At 43.9% G+C, this 25,804-nt stretch overlaps 7 protein-coding genes across 7 annotated transcripts; 2 read left to right on the forward strand and 5 right to left on the reverse strand.

Moving 5' to 3' along the window:
* Positions 1 to 1,303: 1,303 nt before the first annotated feature.
* Bfra_001878 (putative cercosporin toxin biosynthesis protein) lies at positions 1,304 to 2,502 on the forward strand (the record flags this gene model as incomplete). Its single annotated transcript, XM_037332303.1, has 2 exons — positions 1,304 to 1,938; positions 2,250 to 2,502. 2 exons carry the CDS (start codon positions 1,304 to 1,306, stop codon positions 2,500 to 2,502), a joined length of 888 nt encoding a protein of 295 aa, XP_037196457.1.
* A 459-nt stretch (positions 2,503 to 2,961) lies between these two features.
* Positions 2,962 to 7,463, reverse strand: Bfra_001879 (putative viral a-type inclusion protein repeat protein; the record flags this gene model as incomplete). The annotated part of the gene is made up of 5 exons (XM_037332304.1): positions 2,962 to 3,007; positions 3,081 to 6,393; positions 6,446 to 6,860; positions 6,924 to 6,977; positions 7,422 to 7,463. 5 exons carry the CDS (start codon positions 7,461 to 7,463, stop codon positions 2,962 to 2,964), a joined length of 3,870 nt encoding a protein of 1,289 aa, XP_037196458.1.
* A 508-nt stretch (positions 7,464 to 7,971) lies between these two features.
* Bfra_001880 (putative protein lunapark-b protein) lies at positions 7,972 to 9,252 on the forward strand (the record flags this gene model as incomplete). The annotated part of the gene is made up of 3 exons (XM_037332305.1): positions 7,972 to 7,995; positions 8,061 to 8,296; positions 8,352 to 9,252. 3 exons carry the CDS (start codon positions 7,972 to 7,974, stop codon positions 9,250 to 9,252), a joined length of 1,161 nt encoding a protein of 386 aa, XP_037196459.1.
* A 234-nt stretch (positions 9,253 to 9,486) lies between these two features.
* Positions 9,487 to 10,518, reverse strand: Bfra_001881 (uncharacterized protein; the record flags this gene model as incomplete). The annotated part of the gene is made up of 1 exon (XM_037332306.1): positions 9,487 to 10,518. One exon carries the CDS (start codon positions 10,516 to 10,518, stop codon positions 9,487 to 9,489), a length of 1,032 nt encoding a protein of 343 aa, XP_037196460.1.
* Positions 10,519 to 12,128: 1,610 nt separating this feature from the next.
* On the reverse strand, positions 12,129 to 12,380 carry Bfra_001882 (uncharacterized protein; the record flags this gene model as incomplete). The annotated part of the gene is made up of 1 exon (XM_037332307.1): positions 12,129 to 12,380. The coding sequence occupies one exon, from the start codon at positions 12,378 to 12,380 to the stop codon at positions 12,129 to 12,131; it is 252 nt and encodes an 83-aa protein (XP_037196461.1).
* A 5,557-nt stretch (positions 12,381 to 17,937) lies between these two features.
* On the reverse strand, positions 17,938 to 21,533 carry Bfra_001883 (uncharacterized protein; the record flags this gene model as incomplete). The annotated part of the gene is made up of 2 exons (XM_037332308.1): positions 17,938 to 20,348; positions 20,399 to 21,533. The coding sequence occupies 2 exons, from the start codon at positions 21,531 to 21,533 to the stop codon at positions 17,938 to 17,940; spliced, it is 3,546 nt and encodes a 1,181-aa protein (XP_037196462.1).
* A 582-nt stretch (positions 21,534 to 22,115) lies between these two features.
* Positions 22,116 to 23,935, reverse strand: Bfra_001884 (putative serine protease protein; the record flags this gene model as incomplete). The annotated part of the gene is made up of 2 exons (XM_037332309.1): positions 22,116 to 23,309; positions 23,561 to 23,935. 2 exons carry the CDS (start codon positions 23,933 to 23,935, stop codon positions 22,116 to 22,118), a joined length of 1,569 nt encoding a protein of 522 aa, XP_037196463.1.
* Positions 23,936 to 25,804: the final 1,869 nt, after the last annotated feature.

Consider the following 25,804-nt stretch of genomic DNA (forward strand, 5'->3'; position numbering starts at 1 on the left):
ATAGCCATAACACACGTCGAAACCTCTATCCTCATAAAGGAAAACCGCCATCGATGCTGTCACTGCATAGCATCCTTGTTCCATTTCTTCATCAACTTACAAGCCACACCAGTAACTTCACCGATTCCCGGAATCCTTCCCAATCCTTTCCAATCCATCAATTGTTTGACATGTTCATTCCCCGAATAAACCGCCACACAATAACAGAAACATATCTCTCCCTCACCCCTTCCGATGATTAATCCTAAAATCAAAGCCTTGCCCCTCCATCTCACATCCGAAGAGGGGCAATCCAAGACATAGGTACCCAGCCCTGTGCTGAAAAAATATCGAAAAAGCAAAGAAAATGCATGACCACAAAAGCAACCACCTCTTCCATGTCCTGTCCAGAATGCAAAAACGTGCTGAAAAGCGTGGACTACAGCTTTTGCCGCATCGCATCGCATCGCATCACATCATTTGACAAGACGTTAGGTACGAAAGTACACAACAGACTTTCTGCTATCTAGGCGTGACCTGAAGATTTCACAATACCTGTGTCATCTCTCCCTAATGAGGATATCCGTGATTTTTGGCCTGTTCGGTATTGATGTCCAAATGTGTCTAGGTGGTTTGAAATCCCATGAGTGTGGCCATTCAAATTCAAAATCATCCAAATTGATTCAAAGACACACGGACAAGGTACACCTTACATGTGAAAGTCGCTCATGACCCAAAGATGATTTGAGTAATTAGAACATCTCCAATAACGTAAGTCAGTTGAATGTGAGAAGTTTATAACAGTTTATATATACCCAAGTCTTTCGAGCAAAGTCTCACAACCCAATCATACACGCAAACAACTTATGTCCACGGTTATTTCTCGGCCGGACATAAGATACTGACATCTTGAAGTCTTCAAGCACCGTCTGATCCAAGCTCACTTCATCTCGGTGTCATTGTCCCTGCAATCCCTTTTCTATGCACAAGCTAGATCGGTTCCGTGTATTAAAACGGGACCGACTTTATGTCGACGGCACCGATTTGTTATCGTTCCCGCCCGGATTTAACAAATGTGCAACAGGCAACAGAGATATCTATTCGAGGAATAGTTCTACCTCGATGTAGGGATATAGGGAGGTACAAATACTTTGAATATCAGCTTCCTCTACTTCTCAACTTTATTATGATTTCATTTTAACTTTGAAATATCACTGTCGTTATCATCATCATCATCATCATCATTGCTATTTGCAGCGCCAAAATTGACTATACATCAAACTACATCACAAGTACCTCCTTCATCAAGCATACCAACTCAAGAATGTCACAACCCAAAGTCCTAATAGCAGGAGCAGGCCTCGGCGGTCTCTGTCTAGCTCAAGGTCTCAAAAAAGCCGGCATAGATTTCCACGTCTACGAGCGAGACCAAGCATCAGATTACAGACTGCAAGGCTATCGAATCCGGATTCATTCCGAAGGAACTGATGCTCTCCAACAATGTCTACCCGATGACATCTATCAACTATTTGAAGACACCTGCGCCGAAATGCGTCTAGGACCCGGCTCCCAAGCAGATCCTCTAACCGGCGACATCCTCCCTCCTCAACCCCAACAACTTGGCAAAGGACCTCCTCCCATGTTTCGAAATGCTCGTACAGTTGATCGTCGCGTCTTCCGCGATGTTCTCTTAACGGGATTGGAAAATCACGTTTCCTTCGGAAAAGAATTCTCCCATTACAGCACAAACAACAGCGACGCGATAACCATCACCTTTTCCGACCGCACCTCCGCAGCCGGTACTCTCCTCATCGGCGCCGATGGCGTTCACTCCCGCGTTAGGAAACAATTCCTCCCATCCCACATCCCCCTCGACACAGGCGGTCGTATCATCTACGGCAAAACACCTCTCTCCGCCGATCTCACATCTACATTCCCACCCGAAATGCTCAAAAGCATGTCCATAATCCGCGAGCCCCACGGCCCCATCTCCTCCATCACCCTCCTCGAACCCATCACTTTCAAACTCCCCACCGCCTCCCCCCATCCCCTTCCCATCGCCCTCCCCCATCCATACATATACTGGGTAACCTCAACCCAAGCATCTGATCTCGCTCGCCTCCCCACCCCCTGAATCCCCAATCTCTATCCCAATCCCTAACCTCTCACTTTCACCCCTCCCTCCACCCCCTCTTCACCCACCAATCCCCCTCCCAAACGTCCCTCCTCCCCATCTCCACACACCCCTCTCCGCTCCCCGTCTGGACCAGCAACCCCACCCTCACCCTCCTCGGCGACGCCGCTCACGCCATGCCTCCGACTGGCGCATCAGGTTGCGTCACCGCGCTGCGGGATGCGGGAAATCTCGTGCGGTTACTAGTGGAAAGGGGTGTGAAAGATGGAATCAAAATCTATGAAGAAGAGATGAGGGAATATGGGAGTGCGACGATTGAGAGGAGTTTGGAAGCCGCGGTTAAGATGTTTGGGTTTAAGGCGAGAGAGGAGTGGAAAAATGTGGAGTAGGTAGATAGATGGATTGATTGAGTATTTAGTATTAGTGTGAGGGAGGGATATTTGTGTAATTTGTGTAATTTGTATAATATGTATAAGTACGCGTATAGTGGTTCTAGAAATACTAGGTACTACACCTACACAATGATATACAACATTGATTCCTTCCTTCATTTCCTTCCTTCTTCCTTTCTACCCTCATAATCATTCAAGAACTTCCTATTCTGGATATTCATCTCCTCTCCTCTGATCTCATCTCTGCCCATCTACTCTCATCTCTCCTCACCCCCCAAACAAGAATATTCTCCCTCCTCTATCTCTATTCTCACCACCCTCTAACAAACCCCATTCCTGAATCTCAACCCTACTTCCCCAAAACCCCTCTAATATACAAATCTTCATTTAAAAATACCACCCCCTCTCAAGTCATAACGAAAACAAAACTTCCTTCCACCAATCAACTCAGATCAATCACCTCCAAGTTCCAATCGCCGCAATCCAATCTTCCTGATCCTTTCTATAATTCAATTCATTAGCAAACTATCCCTTAACTCCAAACAGATAAATTCAAGAAAAGGGGTCAAACATACTTGTCCAAATGAAACAACGATGCCAGAATCGTCTGGATCAAACTCGCCTGAATCTTTTTATTCTTTTCCAATAAAAACTTCAACAAAACCGACTTTGTGTATTTGACGTCTGTCTCTGTGACGCCAGCATCTTTCTTGCCAGTAGCCGGACTCTTTGATCTTCCCGAATCAATACTTGTTCTCGAAGAACCGTCGTTTAATCTGGATGTTTTCGTCTGCAATAATTTGACTTCTTTTTGAAGTTTCTCATATCGTTGATTTGCGTCCTCGAGAAGTTTTCCAGTATCCGCCTTCTGCTTCTCGGCGGCACGGAGTTGTTTTTCGGTACTGTTTAAAGTATTCTGGAGTTCGCTCATTGCTAAGCGTGTTTCCTCAGCTTCCTGCGATGACTTCTCGGCTAAACTTTCAAATTCATCACGGCGTCTCTTGAGCTCCTTTTGTGATTGCTCAAATTCATCTCGGTCATCAGTTGCTCGCTTAATATCTCGCTCGTAATCTCTGATTTTGGTCTTGAGTTCATCTACTTCTCGAGATCTGCGACGAGCATTGGTACTGGCTTCATCTTCTGCTCGATCACGTTCTTCTCGCATTTCCCGAACCCTAGCTTCAGCTTTTCCTTTCTCCTCTTTCTCGACGGCCATGAGTCTACGAATAGTCTCGCACTCTCGGACTCGGTCGTTTAGATTTCTTTGGGCGTCGCCGAGCTCTTCCTCGAGACTCTCTGCTTCTTCTCTCTTCTGCTTCAATTGTGCAATCAGCTCCGCTTCTTGACTTTTCAAGCTATCAAGCATTCCTTGCACGTTCTTGTATTCAGAACCTCTTATTTCAACCACCTCACGAAGCTCTTTGTTTTCAGTAGATAGTTTTGAAACCTGTCCTTCGAGTTCTTGAACACGAGTACGTAACTTTCCGGTTTCTTCTTGGACCTTTGATAGTTCTCCCCTAGCTTTTTCGCCTGAAGCTGCCAATTGAACCTTTGCGGCCTCGGACATTCGTAGATCACGGCGTGCGGTGGAAACTTCATTCTCGGCTCGAAGTCGACCATTCGTCTCTTGAACAACCTTCTCATTCAAAGATCGGATCTCATCGTCTTTCTCAGATGTTTGCTTCTTGAAGCTAGTAATTTCACCCTTCAAATCCTTCTCGCGTGCTTCTAATCTTCTCAATTCAGAAGTACGGGCGTTCAACTCGTCCTTGGTACTCTTCAATGTTGCATTCTCAGCGCGCAGAGTCTTCATTTCGGGTTGAGCACTCTCTAGGATTTGTTTCAAATCCGTAATCTCCTTATAACGTGATGTGGCCAATTGCTCAGAGGCACCAAGATCCTTTTTCATCGTACTGAACTTCGACTCTAATTCTTCACACTCGGATGTTTTGCTCTTGAGGTCTTCCTCTAACTTGACTAAAGTCTTTTTGTGGCTTTCACCTTCGGATCCCAAGCTGCTGATCTTTTCCTCAAAAGCAATATTTTCTTCTTGTAATTTGGCTGAAGCGTCTTTGTGAGTTTCAATTTCAGAATTTAGGTTGGCTGAAGCTGTCTTGTAAGTTTCAATTTCAGATTCTAACCTTCCAACCTTTTCTTCAAGAGCAGCCTTCTCTTCTTGCAACTTAGTCAGTTTTTCTTCAGCCTCAACGTTTGAATCAACCTGGGCCTGTAGCTTAGACTCCACTATGGCAAGCTGCTCTTTTAGGGCAGTTTTCTCTTTTTCCATTTCGTCTGAAGCTGTCTTCCTATTTTCTTGACTCTGTATCTCAGCCTCTAATTTGTTGGCTTTCTCTTCAAGGTCAGATTTCTCTGTCTGAAGTTCCTTAATTTTGTCCTTAGCAACTACACATTCTTGACCAATGAGAAGTAAATTATCTTGAAGATCTTCAATCTCCTCCCTGAGATCATCCTCTGTCTTACGCTTAACTTGTAATTTCTCTATTTGCTTATCCTTATCAGCAATCTGGGTTTTGAGTTGGTTGATTTCAGTTTGCAAAAACGCGGCATCGAGACTAGGTGCCTTCCCAGAGACAGAAGTAGGTTCTTGATTAGCAGAGGTAGTGGCAGGTTTCTTAGCCTTCTTCTTGGCCTTCTTCTTACTGGATGCAGAAGGTGCTGGTGTCGAGGCTGTGGCTGGCTCGGATGCAGTGGGGTCTTCGTTTGCTGGAGATGCCTCCTCGTTGGCTTTTATAACTTCGATCTCATTCTCAAGCTCTTCAACGCGCTTAGTTTTGAGATCCCTTGATTTGGTAAGCTCTTCAATTTGTGCATCGAGGTCCTTCTTCTGTTGTTCAGCTTCTTTTCGGATATCAGATTGAGACTTTAACTCTTTCTTCTTGAATTCATTAAGTTGGTTAATCTGATTGTTGAGGAGCTTAATTTGATTTTCAGCCTCTTTACGGGCATCCGACTCGGACTTGATCTTTTTCTCTGCTTTGGAAGTTTGGTCTTTAAGTTGCGATTGCAGAACTGAATAACTATCTGAGCTCAGCTTCTTTTGCTTTTCCAAGGTCTCCTCAAGTTTGGCTTTTTCGGTTTCCGCAGATTTTAATTTACTCAATCTTTCTGAATGCTCTTCCTTTTGAGTTTCCAGGGCCTGCTTGGCTTCGGCAAGCTGTTTTTCAGTGATTTGCAATTTGTCTAAACTCTCCGAATGCTTTTTCTGTTCAGTCTCTGAGGATTTCTCGGCTTCGGCAAGCTGTTTCTCGGTTGCTTGTACCTTTTCACCAAGTTTCTTATTCTCTCCCTCCTTGAAATCTAGTTGTTCTTGGCGGGACTGGGCGAGATCGGTAGCCTTCTTAACCTCCTTGATAGAATTATTCAACTCAGTTTTTACTTTTTCCAAATCCTCCGTCAACCCAGAAGCCAATTCTTTAGCAGCGGAAAGATCTTTTTCTGACGAAGATAATTTTGATTTCAAGTCGTCGATTTCTGCTGACTTAGCTTTGATCTCCGATTGCAATTTTGGAAGTTCATCATCGTATGAGAAAACTTCCTCTTTGGCATTCTTTTCTGGGATTTCCGTGGAATTCGTGGTGGAACTTTCGCCAATAGTAGAAGCGTTTCGAAGCGATGTGAGCTCGTCCTGAAGACTGATATTTTTCTTTCCAGACTCCAGGTACTTCTTTTTTTGATCGTCGCGATCTGCAGTTACACGTGCAAGTTCTTCCTTCACCAACCTGCCTTCTTCTTTCTGTGCATTGAGATATCCAGCCAACAAATCGGGTTCCTGAATGGAGCCGATAGGTGTATACTCCTTGAGGACTTTTTCGAAAGGTTCAATAAACTTGTTACGAGCATGTGCAGTTCGATAAGAATCGAGGAGAACTATTATGTAGCATTAATAATCGTACAATGAAACCATATGAATGAAACACACTCTTATATTGACCCTCAATTTTTTCCAGCTTTCGCAACTTTTTCTCGACTTCTATTGACGAAAGCTCAGCAGAAGCTCTTGGAGTGGCATTTGTTGTCTTTTCGCTGCCATTGGTCGCAGGAGAACTGCCGTCCAACGACTTATTCGCATCTCCCGCCATTGTCCCAATTCGAGTTGAAGGTTCAGAATCGTCTTCAATTACAAAAGTAGATTCAAACTCTGCCGGATCTGGGTCTCTGCCACCTATCTCATTATCATCCTTTGGCCGTGGCTTTCGTGGCTTTCTTGAAGGAGATTCGTTGGCGGGTCGTCTCGAAGTTGAGGATGTAGAAGCAGATCTTTGAAGATTGGGATTGGTTGCGTTCAATCGTGCCTTTTCTTCTTCGATACGAGTATCTATTTGAGCTTTAAGTCTCTTTTGAATTCGTCAGCTAATTTATCTGCAAGGTTGCGGTCCATATTTAAAGAGTGAACTTACCTGGAACATTCTTTCCACATGTGGTGGGTTGAGGGCGTCTTTACTTTTTTTAGACTATTAATAAATTATTGTAAGGTTGTATGAGAACTTTGGACGCAAGTGAATTCGTGAAATATTAATGATCATAATCAGCAGTTTAGAAGGCAATGGTATTGAATGGGAATTGAGGAAGGAATTGAAGATATAATAATGATAATAATAATACCTACTTGTCAACTTCTAAAACTACCTAGGTACATGAGAGACAGATGATAGTCGCAAAGGACAAAGCGAGAACCTCATAGCCTCATAGCACGTACAGTACTCAAGACTAAGACTGAGCCTCCTCTTACCCTCTTACCCCGTATCTATACCCCTACCTTGCTTGCTTTTTGTATGCTAGGTGATACTAGGTAGGTAAAGCTAGATTGGTACCCAGGTATATATGGGCCAGAAACGTACCTCAATACGAATACTCAGTACATCAACTCAAAGAGGTAATGATAATGCTTGTAATACTCTTTGGAGTCCCTGGGTAAGTTTGGTGTAATTTGGTGCCATGTCGAATGCTTCTAAATGCTTCTAATGCCCGTAATAACTATCCACGAGTGCATGTTTTATAGGGGTGTCACGGCCCGACGGGCTCGGCGGGCTCCATAACCCCTAGTAGGTAGTAGGTAGTTTTAACTAAATTCATTAGAACTTTACCCCTTCAAGCCCCTCTCAAGTTCCTGAGGTTCTGACCTAGAGCAGTATACGGAGTACTATATATAAACTATATACATAAATTATATATATATACCTGCTGGGTATGTATAATAATTAGGTTAATTGGACTAATTAGGTTTACTTCCATCCAATCACCGAAATTACCTTGTACTAGGAGTCAGCAGCTTGTTAGCTTAGCTACAAGAAGTGACGAAGCTATTACCTTGGAAATTTACCCCCTCCCACCAAGAACACTCTCGTCCCTTTCATCCACGATTTACCTACCTATTGATATGAACTTCAATATGAGGTGACATCCAACTCCTACTACTATCATCAAATTCCGAAATCATACTTTAAAATGGTTTCACTTTGGCCCTGGAAGGTATGTGAAGCTTCCATTTAAAGTTGTACGTTTAGGCCGTTCACTAACCTGACCATTATTCAAAGCGCGAGGATAATTCTCCTGCCTCCTTTGAAAAAACCCTATCTGCTTTGGCAGAGAAGATTTCGAAATCACAATCACAGCTAGATTCTCGAAGACTTCGCGGCAGACGTGTGAAAGCATTATGGACATTATATTCGAGTTTTGCATACTTAGTGGTGTTCGTCATAGCCCTTTTAGTGATCGGTTGGAAGGATTTGACAGTCTCGGAGTATACTGGTCTTGCGGGAAGTCCTTTGATGTTAGTATCACCAAAGAAACATATTGTCCTGATCGCATACTGATTTAGTCATTAGAATCTATCTCATTCGAAGCGGTATTACGAGATATTATGAATACAGGGTTGCATCTATCGCGCGTCGTCTGGAAGAACAACAAGCTGAGAGAACAAAAACCATCGACAAATTAAAGGCTGCCACGAAATATAACACTACACAAGAACTTCTAGAGAAATATGGTGGCGCTCCACCAAAACCTCCTGCACCGAAGAGAACTGCATCTGTGAAAAAGACTCCAAAGAATAAAGATGCGCAACCCCCACGAACAAGCATGGGCCCACCTGCGACAGCAAATATACCCCGCCCTAACCAGATTCCGAGTCAACCTTCTACCCCTCAACCACTTGGTAGCAGGACCCCTCCTTCATTTATCGCTCCGTCTCCATCGCCCGTTGCTCCTCGAAGTGAGCCAGGTCCTGCTGAATTTGCACCAAATGCATTTTCGGGTCCATCTCAATATGCACAAGGTCAATATGCTCAGAGTGGAGAGTTCGTCGCTGAAGGTCACTGGTACGATCGAGTATTAGACTTGTTGTTGGGCGAGGATGAGACACATCCAAAGAATCGTATGGCGTTGATATGCAAAAACTGTCGACTTGTCAATGGCCAAGCACCGCCTGGTACAAAATCCTTGGCCGATTTAGGGAAATGGAGATGCTTTGGTTGTCGAACCTTGAATGGGGAGGAAGATGAAGCTGCAAAGGCCGTACAAGAAATGAAGGAAAGAATCCAGGATACCAACGTAAAGCAAGAAATCCATTCTGAGCCTGAAGATAGAAGTACAGAGGATCCTGAAGACACACCTGGGAGTGAGGATATTGATCATGATGATATCAAGAATGAAGAGGAGTCGGAAGAAGAAAAGGTCGAGGTTAAACCAAAACGGGGACGGCCCAAATCAACCCGCAAAAAGGCTTAACTTGTGGCAATTGATCTTATTTCGTTATAAGCTATCTGCAGGCCATATCATATCCCCGATTCCCTTTTGTACCTTATCTATCAGATGGCAATTCGCCCGTCCCAAAAAATTATTATCACGTTATTCTTAGCCGATTAATTGCCATGATCATCAAGTTGTGATATCCATAATTCAGTCACCGCTACTGAATCCTTCTCGAAACTATAAATCATGCTCTTCGTTTTTGTTCAATCTTCACGAATTCTCCCCTCTAGCCGAGAATCTTCCACTTCCACTTAAAGAAGAGAATCCCTTGCGGTTGACAAAGGAAGATTGATATTTCGGAATATAAGGTGGAATTGTTGGCCCAAACTCCACATCATCCATCGCGGCGTCCTCAGCCTCGGTCTCGCGTCTCTCCCTCTCGTCCTTCTCCCTAGACTTTCTCGCAATACGCTCTTGCAGCTCTTGTTCCTTGGCTATCAATGGCGCTTTGAATGCGAATATATTACTCTCTAAACGCTGTGGTGTACAAACAGGAGCACGAGTCGAACCTTGTTGTTTCATTACAAGCTTCTTGTTCTCCACTCCACTGCGTTCGCCTTTCAACCCCATGTATTGTGCAACATTTCCCCATTCCATATATTTCGCGGCATTTCCCCACCGCTTCGACGGCGCACTTACAGTACTATAACCAGGATTGAGAACGCTGCTAGAAACACTCTGTCGCGCAAAAGTACTTTCCGCCAATGTTGGTTCTAGGTATTCGCTACCTTCTAGATCATCGGCCGACATTCTCATCGAACTGGATGCGCTTGAGGTCGATAGATTGGGCGGTTTGGAAGAAGCAACGATGGGAGAGACGGGTCTAGGTACGGGTCTCAAGACTGGTCTTGGATAATCAGAAGAATGAACAGAGACTTGCATTCGCTCCATACTCGGAGCTCGTCTCGATCTTTGGCTCGATTTGTGTCTTTCTGTTCTGGGAGAAACTAAAACGAAATCTTGTATCTCATCTTCACTGGAAATTCGTCGTGGTTCTCGTGGGGGTTCTCGTGATGTACATTGAGTGCGTGATTCACGTCGCGATTCTGGTTCTGGCGATCGTCGAAAACCAATAACGGGAACCTCCATCTTCTCCATGCTAGGCATTCGTCTGGTTGTTCGACTTGCTGCTTGTCTAGGAGTTCCCCCGGGAGCGTCTCGAGATCCCTGCTCCGCCGCCGAGTTGGATCTGGTCAATCTCTCGCTTTCCTCCATAAATTTGCTGTGATAATTGCGAAACATGGCTGCTTTTGTGATTGAAGGTATATTATCTCTATTGAGAATATGCGGCTTCGATGGCGGCGGAGGTGTTTGATTATAAGAGTTGAAGAATCGTACAGTGTGTTGGACGTAAGAACTTTGAGGGGGCGTAGTAGTCGTTGGAGGGTGCTTGCTGCTTGAGCTTCTCTTTTGAGTGATACTGTACCGTATCGAGGTTTAGTACGGTACCCGTATTTCTTCTTCAATAACTATATTTCCTCGATACAATGAATTCTTTAGGAGAATAAATATACTCAGCAATCACAATCCAATCAATACCTAAAATAACTTGAGTTGATAGTGATCTAGAGCCTTTGAAATAACACCAAAACGTCTTATTGACAGTTTGAAAACTATCTGCAGTATACTCATAGAAGCACACACATTTTTTTCTTCTTAAATACACAGTATATATGTTTAATTTTGCTATGAGTGTCTGTAATTGTCCTTCACATAGGTGATGTGATTATTGTAATAATTTTGAATAATTATTGATTTTCCATTCTTCTATTGGTTTGGGGATCTCGAAGCGAGAATGAGAAAGGGGTGAATTGAATTGTCAGGATTTGAATAATGGCTGCCTCGATCTGGGAACATGTGATTCATTGGTTGATTAAGTGGTTGTTAAGGAGATTGAGTCTGGGGAATTTTTAATTGATGCTAGAGAGATCTTGGGGATGGGAGAGGAGAGGGGGGGAGGGTGAAAGTATTGAGGGTTTGGGGATAGTTTGGTTTATTTTGGTTTGGTGCTGAGATCTGGATATTCAGGAGAGTTTGGATAGAGTGTGGGGGAGAGGATCTATGGTGGAAAGTGAATTGAGTATTCTGGGTGGCATGGAAATGTGATTGATTCAGGAGAACAAAATGTGCTGTGCTGTATTTTGCTGTGATTTTTTTCATGGTTTGATGACTGTGAAGGTGAAGATGAAAATGAAGGTAAGGGAGACGGGGACCTGTGGATGGGTTTGTACTGGAAACCTTTGATTGAATAGCTGGCATAAGTGGATGCTGGAGTGAGTGGGATGGCGAGGGATTGTGAGTGTGGCTATGGATCTGTGGTTTATGGGTTCTAATTTAAGTATTTGGAATATGATGAGGTGGTGAAATACTAAGGAAAGTGAAGAACTTAGGGTGAATACTAGGTGCATGGAGTCACTTTGCACAGAGATGTTACTTGAATGGATCTTTTGTCTTACCAGTATTTTAGTAATGACAAAAGTAAGCGATGAATTTTAGTTACAGTTTCTGATGCATGCTTTATTGGTTCTACTCAAGCTACTCAAGAAAGGAGATGAGCTGTTTTTTCATGCAAGAATTACTTGAACAATGAAAGTGCATTACCTTTTTAATACTGCAAGTGTTTTTACTTCTCTTTGACACTAGTGCAGGTGAGACAATGATCTTTATTCAATAGTCATTCAAAAGGCATCTAGATTCCTCTCATTGTACCTCGGAATACTTGTATTTTTTCAAACACACCCAACATTTCCATCATCGCATTCCACGAGAAGCTCTTCCTCCTCACCCATTTATATCGGTTATCCCAACCTCACTCACTCTCTTTGCTTTCTCTACGGTTTACGCTCCCCTGCTTATGTTTCCTTCTTCTTCTTTTCCTCCTTGGCCTTAGCACACTGAGCCATCCTTTCTTGAACTATCCTGTTACCTGGCGATTTCGGATCCATGGATTTCTCTCTACTTCTCAATCCAGGTTGCTTGGTCGGTTTGAATATTATACCATCCATAACCGCGTTGTCCAGTTCGTTCTTTTCTTGCTTTGCTTTGTTTTTCTTAGGCTTGCTGCCAGTGGGATTGCCAGAGCCGGAATTTCTATCTGCGGGCATGTTGGTTGAAGGATTGGGTATGTAGTATATGGCGTGAAATATCGTAGTTTAGTATATAGAATATATATCTGTGGCACGTTTGTCGATCAGTAATCCGGTATGCAAGACTCTCATATACACCTCTCACTGAAATTATGGAGACGTACATATTTTTGGCGGCCCAAATTTCAACCCCAGCGTTTCCAATCTTGACGTGATAAGTTCGTACGAATGGCCTATAATACTCTTGGCGGCTATATCTAAGGCTTGTTGGAGCTTGATGGTTGAATTTTCCTTGTATCTTGCGTATCATTCATGGCACTGTGTATGAATTTTTTTCGTATGTATGTTTGTTGCCCTCACAATATTTTGGCAAAGTCTTCATTGCCTCTTGACGACATCTTGTTGGGCTCGAGGACTCACTCGATATTGTCAACATATCTAAATCCCTCCAAATCCTTCATATTAAATTGAGACCAATTTTGTCCGCATGTAGGTTGATTTCCATCGCTAAACTCAGGGACCGTGTAAATTTTGCTGTGAATTGCCATTACTCATTATTTCTGTGTTCCTGCTGTGTTCCTATGCAGTAGAGTTTCCCATTAACTATGTTACTCATATTTGTGCATGTCTGTCGTCAATCTTAAAATCTCTAAACAAGGTAGATGGTGGCAAAGGGAAAGCCAGCAAAATTTCGCTGTTGAAAAATTAGGATATAGGCCATGGTCTTGACCGAATACTGTAGACCTCACCGACATCTTGGTAGTGGAGAAATATTATCGATTTTCGTTATTTTTGCCTATGTCCTTGTACTCTGTACTTCCTTCCATCTTCTCTGTATGCTGAAGCCACTTGTAAATTGTAATTGTAGTATCCAGCTTTTCGATTCTTATCTTAGTCTGCGAGATATCTTCGTAGGGCACAAGTGCCACCGCTGCCCTCATTATCTGAATTTGGCCTTATTCTTTTAGCCCTTGCTCCTTGTTCGCTCTCTGTATTATTGCACACTTTGATTCTTCGCTGCTTTCGGAGACTTGGAGAGGTTTTGTTGTTGGACTCCGCTGGATTGTGTGTCGTGTATATTCGTGCTTCGATCGAAGTATGAGGACGCAGCTCACTTCGAGCTTTCATGAAAATGGTCAGCAGTGCGAAGGCTAGAGAACTTCGAGCTCTCACTTTCATTCTTATCTGCTTGAATCGTGCAGCATTGGGTAGGCTTTTGACAGTTGTCGTGTCAAGTGTGGTTTCGCAAGATTATCGAGTAAGCGCTGCAAATGCCACACGATTAATGTGGTTCTTCGATAATTTTAGCTATATTTGTAAATTTTGAGATTTTGCTTGTGTTTTGGATTGGGAGTTTGTATCAATTTTCCCGGTGCATCATGATACGTTCCGTATGCGCTGAATTGCGAAGTAGTCTACCTGGTCGGGAAAACTCCCGAACATAGCGCAACTTACTCACCTCATTCTTCTGATTACCCCCCAAAGACTTCACACTGCTGTGCAACGAACGAATCAGAAAACAACACTCCATTCTCTGATGAAAGGATAGATATTGCATATTTTGTATCAAGTTCCTAGTATGGCAGGTTAGAAACCCTTGACATTTCATTGATGAGCTCCTACTTTCAGAGCCAGAGTATGACCAGATTAAGTAATTTCAACCATTTCATAACTAGTAAAATATTTGTTGAGAGTTCATTTAATTTAATAGATATAGTTTGAATGTGTCAAGTGTTGAAGTGAGGTTGGTGGTTTGCCCCTCGAGGTCTCGCTACCCCGTATCACGGGATCAAAAAAACAATGAATGACAAAACAAGGACAAAAGCTGTTTTTGAAAATTTTGACGTTTTGTATGTAAATTTTCAATCGTATTGTGATTGTTTTACTTGAAAGGCTTGTAAGAATATTATGATAGTCTTTCACTCTCAGGTATCAAAGGGTATTCATCAACCTTGACATGGGTTGAGACTTTGTACACGATTTTTCAATCTAGAGCGCACAAATTATTATGAAAAAATGCGTCAAGCTTAAGAAACTCCGCAACATGACCAAAGGAGCTTGTAATAGCCATAATATAGCTTTAACTTCTCGTTGCTCCCTGTTGTAGGTTCCGTAAAGCTTCCCACATCCTATAGATAGCTTGAGTTTGTGTCATAATTGATGATGATGAGCTTGAACCTTTCTTTTGCCCACAGTAGTAAAGCTTTCAAGATCATGACTTGACCATCTATTAACAACAATCTGAGCTAGTTCTCCAATTGCTCTCAGATGGTAAACCCCGATGTTAAACCCCGATGTTCTCCTCAGCCTCCAATAGCATTGCCTTTTAGAACAAAGGATCCACCCTAGCAAAAAAAGTAACTGGAAGAGCGTGAAAAATGCAACAAAAAATGGTACCCATCCCCAACAACATATACTGGGATAACTGTACGATTGGAGTCTCTGGCTGCAGTAGTAATTTAAGGGCAAAGAATCCAGTATGACGGGCTGAAGTCTTCATTACTACCATAGTCAGAGAGTCTAACCACACAGTTAACCCTGCATATGCAATTGAGGATGGGCGAAGGAGCTACTCTTAGTTGGGATTATACCTTTCACTCTGCACGTAATATCTACATTATGAGAAGTTCTAATTGGATATCTTCTTTGCTACTTGAAGGACCCACCGGTACGGGTAAAATAAACACTTGGAAGAAACTTATGGTATAATGCATTGCATGTATTTGGTGAATTACTTTTCACTTCTTCTTTATCCGCTAGAAGTTTTCAAATTTGAGGCCTCAATTAGCAAAGATAAATAGAGTAACGAATAGATCATTCAATGCTTCTTTATAATTACTCATATGATGTATTCAAAATTTTCTCTTTCCACACCGATCATACACCGAGCCTCGAGGGTAGTAGGCATTCATCTACATATTTACTATGATTTAGAAGGAGCTCTATCTAGATACTGTACAGCTATCCATCGAACCTGCGTTTCTCCTCGTGTCCCGATCATCACTGAGTGGCCAAAAATTAAAAAGAAACTACAAACAGAGACCTTAATCCTACGATTCTGTTAGAATGAGTACACACTCTACGGATGTCGACAAACACCAGCCGAAGAAGCAGACCAGAGGTAGCTCGACTCTTCCCGCCCGGAAGCCTTTCCATACACTTCCTCTGTCCAGTCCCATAACATGCCGCGATCCAGAAGTCCCACTTCTCTCGAACACCCTCAATACCCCATCTATTCTGACCACCACTCATACAAAAAGGCTCCACTGTTAAGAGCTAACCAACTACGCTCTCCCACGGAGAAAACCCTCAAAATTACAAAAACAATACAACGACAATTTGGTATACACTTGCTTACTGGGGCAGTGTGCATGTACATCCCAAATTGCATAATAGTTCACGCTTAATCAAAGATATACCTCCATGAATTATGTTTTTGAGGATATGATCTAGAAAAGTCTAATGCCTGAGTTAACCACTGGGAATCGACATGGGCTTTATCTGTTAAGTCTTTACTTCTCTCTCTCTCTCTCCTCTCCTCTCCTCTCTTCTTTTTAATGTCAACGCTAATTATGTACAATCCAAAGACTCAGATTCCAACATTCAGCTTCAAGGTATATCAAAAAATTTGATACGATATAATTAGCAACCAACATTCCATTCCAAGCTACGCCAACAATATCTCAAGATCTACAAGTATAAATTCGATAGAGGCAGTAAGCTCCTCCTTCATTCCCCGAGTAATTTCGACTAATACTAATCGATCATCATGTAACAGAATATCTCACCGCACATTATCTCTAAGAGTTTTCAAGCCAAGAGTAAAGAATCCCACAAACCTTAAACGAAACTGCGCACACCTCAAACTGAATACCAACAACAAGTACGAAAATTTCCTCGCAAGCATTGCTGCGAACCTCAATTCCTCAAGATCTCCAAAACTAACACAAAGAACAATATGAGACGTAGCGAGAATATATATATCGAGGGAGCAGCTAGCCGCGAGAAACAGTATCTCCACTTTAGAGGACAGGGCTACGAACAATCCTAATACAAATTGACACACAACTTCCCTGTCCTGGACATCTATCTCATCAAGCTTCCAAGGAATCCAATCACAACAAGCCTGCACACCATCTCGCCCTTCCAAGTCCACCAAGAGCCCCCCAAAAAGTATACAAGTCTCACACAACAAAATTCCCCATCTACAAAACCTCCAACCGCCCCCCTACACAATTCCTCGCCCAGATTCCAACACCAACAAAAGAAGCAGTACTACTAAACTAAACTAACCTAACCCCACGCCAAGAACTCTAGCCTTCTACTCTATCCAGCCTTCAAATTCCCACTGCCTACTAGGTATTCAACCTACCACAATATATCCTATAATTGGCATCTCATATACACATAACAAAACCAACATTACAAGTTCTGATCCGATTCATGCACAATCCACAAACAGTCGTGCTACTAGAATCCCAGCTCGAGCTTAAACACAAAACAATACCACACCGTCCACATACTCTCTCTACCTACTCGTAAACAGCCTGTGCGACGAACTCACAGAAACGTACCAAGCCCTTTTAAATTTCAATATCACGAATGAGGTATTTTCCAGGTAGCGAGGACGACTACAGTAGTTCAGTTTAGTTTATTCTAGTTTAGCTTAGCTGCACGAGCTACGTGAACTAGAACCACAAACCAGGTACAACGACGAAGGTAAACCATCCAGAGAATTATGCATTCAAAGACCACCCCCCTCTCCCCCTCCTCTTTCTCAGACTCCCAGTTTCACAATCTCTCTCCATGCCGCTCTACTGCCGAGGTCCTACCCATCACTTTCATTAGAAGCGATGCTCGACGTCAAATTATACTATAGCGTACTCATAACCTATATCAAATAACACCACCTCCCCTCTTGAACTCAACACCCTTCCAAGAGAGAATACCACAGGCTAATCTCATACGATCATCACCGGATCATTCCGTTATCGCATTCCTCATCTAGCATCCACGATACCGCCGTCTATTCCCTCTCCCTCCATCCCCTATTCCCCTCTTCGTCTCTTCTTCTCTCCCACCAAAACTCCCCCAATTCACCCCTGAAATCTCAACTCCTACCTCCCAACTCCTCCCATCAAATACTCCCGATCCTTCCGGGACAAATCTTCAAATCTTCAAAGCCAAAATGCATTCAAATCACATCCCAATAAACATTATAATCAATTCTAATACTTTCTACACCTCAATCGTCATACTAATACTGCACTAATCTAACCACAACTATCTATACTAAACTCTAATGTCTTCTATTAAAAAAAGTAATTTCATCAGCACTAGTCGATACTATATTAGCTCTCAAAAGCGCTTTACCCTTTCAGTTCTCCAGTCTCGTAAAATACCTAACCCCCAATCCCCAATCCCAAGTAATCGAGTCCCCAAGCACTTACTTAATACATGAAATACCCACCAAAAATATATACATAATCCTAATCCTAATCCCAGCCCCCCAAATCCATAATTCATGACCTCATTACCCTCATCTATTCCCAATATTCATACACCAGCCCTACCCCTAAAGAAACACCGAACCATCACCCATTCCACCAACACTCCCACCACCCCCATCCTCCCCCATGCTTCCCCCCGCAATCGTCCCCACACTAGCAATTCTCTTCCGTCTACTACTCAAAAACCTATCCACCATCAGTTTACTACCCACCTGCTGCTGCTCCACCCCCAACCCATTTAAACCCACCACCCCACCTCCCTCAACCCCATAAACACCATCCACACCCTCTACAACACCACCAACTCTTTCATTTTCCCTTCCACTAGCTCTCACTCTCGATCTTCCCGTCCCATGCAAACTTCCATGCGTGTTCGAATTCGGCTTCGCACTCGCACTCCCAAACTGTCTCTCCACCGCCGCCCCAATACCCGTACCCGGACTACTCTGCGGCGTAAAATTATACACCGGTCTCCCACTCCGCTTGACCAATTTCGCCGGACTAGTTGTAAAGCTACAGTTCTGACTTACACTTGTGTCGAAACTCTTCACGCTTCTAATACTCTTACAGCTTTTCATCGTGGCATCCGAGACGTTTCGTTTGTGGAGTACATTGCGCGTACTCTGAGTTTGTTTTTCTGCACCGTGATTGGGTGTTGTTGGTGCGCTTCTGAGGGTTGCAGAAGAGACACGCTTGTGCAAGACGTTGCGAGCCTTTATATTCAAATTCTGGGCGTGAGTGGGGGAACTTGGGGTTATTGGTGCGTGTTGAGAGTTCGAGGTACTTTTTAAACTCGACTTGCTTTGTGCTGGTCTCAGTGTCGATCTAAGAGGAAGTGGGGGTGGAAGTGGTGGTGCAGGAGAAACGACGCATGGTATTGTGTTGTCGATGAAAGCATTCTCAGCCAAAGATGTCGTTGAGCGATTTTTCAGGATCGGCTTCAAAAGAACTTGGGTATTAAGATTCTGTTGAATGAGGCCAAGCGGTTGTTTACCAACAGGAAGTTTTTTCTGAGCGATATCCGTATCATCATCAGCCATCTGAGCCTTTTCTCTTCTGTGCGCAATGTGAAAGGAATTCGACATCGTAGGCGTGGGTGATAGTGATCGTTCGATGTTACTGACGCTCACTCGATCATTTCCAGATGGTCTTTCCAACTTTGCCACTTCAGATGACATCCATTTTTGCCATTCAATCGAACCACCGGAGTTATCACCCCGTTGTCTTGGATGAGTTGGACGATAGGTTGTGCTGTTGATAATGACAGCGCCACCACTACCGCCACCATTGGGGGTTGAGCTATTGACAGGTAATGTCGGCATTCGGACATTTGCGAGTGGTACCGATGTATCACTACTCATAGCCTCCGAAAGATTACGGCCAATACTTCGAGAGTAAACACTCTCACTATAAACATCATCATTTACCGGTGCCATACTCACTTCGTTGTAAACAGCAGAATTTTCGCTTTCCGCTAAAGCGCGACGATACGGACTTGTGTTCCCGATTCTGTCAATTGCAAATGTCGTGCCCCCAAAGAATGCAGACCTTGCCTCGCGGATGACCTTTGGCTTGGGAACTATAGGATCGTCCCGCTGTGCGACTTGCTGTGGAGTGAGCCCTGAAGGGTCTTGCACAGGGTCATATGCGGCATCAATGTCGGATAAGTGACGTCTGTGTGCAGACTTTGAATTACGCTGGTGAAGACGTTGATGAGATGAGCTGTCTTGATGAAATGAGTTGACTTGGTGAAAGGAGTTGCCATGACTAGATCCTGGGTGTGAGGAAAACACATCGTCTTGATTTTGAGGTTGTGTATTACATAATGGTAAATCTGCAGAGTTAAATTGATGCTCGGAGCCAATTGCCTGACCAAATAATTCTTCGCCGCTCGTGGTGGGTATTGGATCAACGCTGTTCGAATAGTATAAGTCAGGATGTTGATTTTGGCTCTGATTGCTTGGTTCACAGTCAGGAGGTACCTGTCGAATCCATGGTCTGGGTTGTGAAAGGGCGTTGGTAAAGGAGCTACTTCGTCTGGGTACTTTCTCAAGTCCGAGAGTATCGGTACTAGCTTTCTTTGACTTTGCGAGTATTGCTTCTGGGCTACTCTCGTCGAGACGCTTCATCAAAGCAGAGCAAAGTCTGGCGCTATCTACACCTCCTGGTCGAATTGGTTGGATATGGCCAGGGCGATGAAATGCAGGGTAAGCCGGATGTTGATTCTTTACATTTGGGCGATGAAATGTTGCTTTAGAGATATGTGTACCTGATTCATTGATAATAGAAAGTCTTTGATCTCTGCTAGGCGGAGGACGCAGCCCTTGACTGGTGACGGTATTGTTAGCTGTACTATTGGTCCAGCTTGTTACTCTGGACTTTTCATCACTATGATCACTTCGTAAGCTACGAATACTACCACTCTGTGACCTAAGTCTCTGACTTGAAGCAATAGCACGTAATGATGGGACTCTAGCTGCCACATGAGCAAATGCGGCCTCGTCGGGTCTAGGAATATCATCAAACGACTCATAATCGGATGATAATTGCCCCCGTATGCTCGGACGTGAGTTTCAATGGCATCCACCTGTTGATTGGGGATGGCGACGGGCTGTTCTTTGCTGCGGCCAAATACTCTCCGGAGTTTGCTTTTTAATCCTTGGGATACCTTGCGAGCTTTGGCTCTTAGGCCACCCTCTCTTATAGATTCAGCCGAATTATAGGTCGCTGCAGACTTCCCACTGCTACTTCGAACCGACTTTCGAAAAGGCTTTTCTTGCCGTTGTGCCTTCGACCTGAAAAGAAAAGATGGCTGCTCCCGAAGTCTTTGTTGAGTGGCTTGAACAAAGAATCTATCCCTGGCCATTTGGACGGCATCGTCATTTCTTTCGCAAGACGATGTAGATTTGAAGTAGTCTCGCCCCCCTCGGAGGAAGCCCATTGAATTTGGAGCTCGCAATTGAGCATTGGACTCTAGAGTCCGCGGAGTGGATGAACAATTGGTGCGGTCAGGGCTGCCATTGCTATAGAAGACGTTGGTTGGCGCCGATAAGGGGCTAAACATAGACTTTGACTTTCTGATTCGCCGATATGAAGATGGTGTCGAGGCTACATCATTCTCTTGTGTATAGTATTCGTCGAAATCCAAGTTGGTGACGTAATTATGAGCAGAGTAGTCCCGAACGGTTGATTTACTAAGTGAAGCTTTGCCGATTGAAGAAGAACGGCTAGGTGGACGATACACTGCTGGGACTGGAGTATTCGTGGTCATCACAACAGGTCTCAGAGTAGCAGTACTTGGTTTCTGGTTCAGTACTAAAGGATCAGTTCTTTTCCCCATTGATTGGCGTCTCTTTACTGCATTTGGGCCTGCAAATCGAACACTCTGTTGATGTTTGAGCCCTGGGTTATCAAGACTTGTAGAGCCATTTTGTTGACTCGACCGCCATTGATTTTCTTGACTTGTGGTGTTGCTTCGTGAAAGTCCGTTCTTGTTTCCATAACTGGTGCCATTCCTTTCTTGGGCCCTATTGAAAGCATGCATTGCTGCAGCATGAGCATGCATACGAGACTCTTCAGGGTCGACAAAATCGTGTTTTGGATAGGTTGATAATGTTGATTTGCTTCGACTAGGTCGACTAGAACTATTTCGACGGAGCATATCCTTTATGGAATGCTTACAAAAGAAGTTAATTTTGAATGAATCGAAAGTAAATGCGTGATACAGCTATTACATGCATGCATGCATTAACCAAAAGTTGATTGAACCAAAAAATTGTGAATGCCGACTTTCAACAGAAGACAAGACACGATATATGAAAAGGAGAGATTGACTTGGCCATACGAGGGAAGGTAACAACAGTTCCTTCCGTCAACGCTGGTTGAGGAAAGAGGCATGGACACAATGGCCATTAGTGACTACATCAAACCATTTTCAATAACACATTTTGGAAATCACTATTCAGAAGTCACGAAATAATACATTGTCATGATAGAAAATGTTATTAGTGGAAATAATGAGTTGATACAATTTAATACAAATACTGGTCTAATTAGTCTTACGACGAGACCCCCTTAATGTGTTCCTATCCGCAAACGCAATGAAAATTCCAGTAATCAAAAGATGCATATAGAAACATCCATCCGGCTCCGACCCATGACCATCGTAACAAACTCATAAGGAAATAGTGAAGGACAATGTCCATCAAGATCTATGCCAAAATGTGGCGAGATATATCTAACTCTAAGAGCTGAACTCCTCAAAAAATTCGTTGATTTCCTCATCAACCATCTTTTGAATCTTCTTGGAAAGCTTCTCGGTCTTAGAAACCATGGACTCAGTGCCCTTGACAACCTTACCAGAGAGAACGTTGAAGTCATTCTCGATGGCCTTCTCCAAGAGTTCAACAGTTGTTGGGACTTCCTTGGATGCCTTGGCAACGTATCCGCCAGCCTTGATGATGGAGCTGTAGTTGGAAGATCCACCACCGTTCCATGCAAGAACGTTCTTGGTGTTAGCTGGAACGTCAGAAAGAGCACCCTCAGTAGCAATGGCGATGATGTTCTCCTTCAACTTCTTTGGGGTGATCTCAGCAACAGCATAAGCAGAGTCGCTGGATGGTTGGAGGGAAAGGTAGTAGGCCAAGAGACCAGCGATGTGGGGAGAGGCCATGGAAGTACCGGAGATGGTGTTGACGGCATACTTGCTACCAATCCAGGTTGAGAGAATGCTCAAACCAGGAGCAAAGATATCGTTGCAAGTACCATAGTTGGAGAAGTAGGCACGGGAATCATCGAGAGCGGAAGCACCGACAGTGATGGCGTTCTCAGCAGCAGCTGGGGAGTAGTTGCAAGAATCGGCGTTATCGTTACCGGCAGCGACTGCGAAGTGAATTCCAGCATCAACGGCACCGTTAACGGCACGGTCAAGAGCTGGAGATTTGCCACCACCGAGAGACATGTTGGCAACAGAACCCTTGAAGCCCTTCTTTCCCTTCTTAGCCTTTTCGGTGTGGGCGTTGGCAGCCCATTCAACACCCTTTACAACATCTGCCATGGTACCGGAACCGTTTGATCTAAGAACCTTGACGGCGTAGACCTCGGCCTTCTTAGCAACACCATATTTATGACCAGCAACGGTACCGGAGCAATGAGTTCCGTGTCCATTTCCATCCTCATCGGCATCGCCAGTTGGGATAGTCTTGCCCCAGTGTGCACGACCTTCGAAATCAACGTGTTCAGTGTTGGTTCCAGTGTCGATAACATAAGCATCGACTCCCTCACCAGCATCAGCGGCATACAAGTATTTGTTGTATGTGCTGAAGGTCAAGGTATCTCTGTGGGAGATACGAGCCAAACCCCAAGGAGCGCTCTTCTCAACCTCGCCCGAAGGGTCTTCTAATGTGTGCACGATGGAATCCTTCTCAACATATTCGACCTGCAAGAGTAATCATTAGCACGATTGTTACGTAAAAAGCATGTACAATGAATTGACGATGATGTGCCATCACGTGCGGCCTTGTCGCTGTACGTGATTGAACCGGCAACAATGGGCTTGTGTGGGCTTTGTTGGAAGTATGGGGATAAAGGGATTCATCAAGATAAGAATGTTCTGAATCCAATTGGAAACGAAATCCAGGGTAGAAAGCACGCAATTGGTGCTGCAATGATAGGGAGGATTGTACTTACATCAGGATGTCTGCGGACCTCTTCGATGACCGTGTCATCAAAGTGACCGGAGTAACCCAAGAAGTCACTGCCAATGTTGTATGTGTGCTTGAGACCCTCGAAGATATCGGTGGTAATTGGGAATTGTCCTCTCTTGCGGAGCTCGGTTCGTTGAGCTTCGCCATTTGAGTGGATGTCTTGAACCCAGCTGTGATGCTCACTGGCAGATGCCGCGGTGACGTGCTTCTTGAATACAACAATGTAGGAGGCTGGAACCTCTTCAGAGTTTGCCGATGAAAGGAGAGGAGCAACGCCCTCGTGAATGGTTTCGGTGCTGAATGTTGGTGCCGCAGAGACCAATAGCGGCAAAAGCGATACGCTGAAGATTCCACGCATGATGAATAGATGTGATGTATGAGAGAAAGCAAAGAGTTTATATGAAGCTTGATTTAATATCTAGAAATGACAAGAGTGATGGATGAAGAACAGTGATAATGCTGTCTTCGAGATAAAGAGTATTGATGAGAAGAGAAGAAGATGATGAATGATGAGTGATGATGGAGGGCTCGAGAGGTGTTGAAGTACTACATGAACTGCGAAGCTCGGGGAAGCGACAAAGATGCACTAGGCAACTACGGGGGCGATGCTCGTTTGGGTCTAAACCACTTTAGGAATTAGCGTCTGAGTTTATCAGTGACGAATGGATCACGCAGACCGAACTGACGAAGCGATAAGGGAGGGAATTTGGGGAGGCTTGTCGGCTTAGAAGGAACAGTATGGTGTGGTATGGGTGTGGGTACGGGTAAGAAAGCTATCGTAGCTCTAGTAATCCATTAGGGTGTGAGACAATCCGATCATGTAAACAAAACAATGCAAGAGGATGGGGACAAGAGAGAAGTATGGATTATGGATCCTAGTTTGTATGTTGTCTTACCTTCCAATGTAGGTACTGTTTCTCTTTCCGTTCGTTCTTTCGTTCTTTCGTTCTTTCGCTCTTTCGTTCTCCCCCGTACTTTGGACCTTTTAGACCGAAAGTTTGCTAGGTAGATACGGATCTGCAGTATCGTGATCTATCGGTATCGTGATCTATTTATCTATCGTGTTATCTATGGTTGTAATGATCAAACAATGTCGTGAAACTCAAAACGCTGTGTTGTTGTATGGGAAATGCAAGAATGGTGGCGCTGTGTTAGTTAAAGGTGTATGCAAGAGATGCATTGATTTGAGTCTCTACCACGGGATGAAGATCTCTGGATGTGAATCATGTGATGGTACCGCGGCAACGATATGTATTTTATGTATTGTGTTATATACCGTGTACGAAGGATGCAGGATGTACGAGTAAGTCATTCAGTCCTATCCCTTGAATCATTAGATAGGGAAGTTGCGATGATCCTGGTTTCATACCAACCTTGGAACTGTTGAGTTATCCAGCTTTTGGGAGCTTCCAAGCCCATGTCTGTTGTGATTATGATGATAGAGTTTAAGGCGACCAACAGCTTGCGCTCACTCAGGGTCTTAACTACCCGGTCTTGAGCCAGTCTCGAGCCAGTCAGCCAGCAGTATCTAACCAGGTACGTCCTTTATTTATAAGCTGGCTGGGTCTCCACACCATCATTCAGGTACGAGAAATGTAGCGAAACTCGGGGTCAATCAATGAAATTCTACCAATACACTTACACCTACCTAGGAAGCAAAAGAAACATCCGCCTAAACAATAAGGCGGTCGAGGCGGTGTCATACCCTACTTGTCAGTTTCATTCGGTGTGGCTTTCACCGTGGTACGAAGGCGAGATATGAAGATATGAAGATATGATTGATAGCAAAAAGTCTCAAATATCTCTAATGCTACGGGAAAGCAGAAAAGCAATCCACCACCCATTCGGTATTATTCGGCGTGGCTTTCTTCATGATGTGATTGATCGCGAGTTGATAGTTGTGTAGTAGTTGTGTAGTAGTGTCGCTGTAAAGGAAATCCACACGATCAAATTGAAACGGTCAACCTCACACGAGACCACTCAAATGTATGCATTTCTAGATGCATTTCCAGTCATCGCATACCGGTACCTATTAGCTTCCTAGCCTCCTATCTATTAATTCCAATCCTTCCTGTATCTGATCTTCTGAATTCACCCCCAGTGAGACAATCCTCCGCATGATTTCTATCACTATTTCTATCGATAAAGTCAATATTGAGTCAGAAGCGCTGAGCATGTGTCAGAGCACATTCCGGCTTCAGGCTGATTGTAGCGCTGACACGTGATC

The sequence above is a fragment of the Botrytis fragariae genome (genome assembly GCF_013461495.1).
Source record: "Botrytis fragariae strain BVB16 chromosome Unknown tig00000006, whole genome shotgun sequence".
NCBI classification, from domain to species: Eukaryota; Fungi; Ascomycota; class Leotiomycetes; order Helotiales; family Sclerotiniaceae; genus Botrytis; species Botrytis fragariae.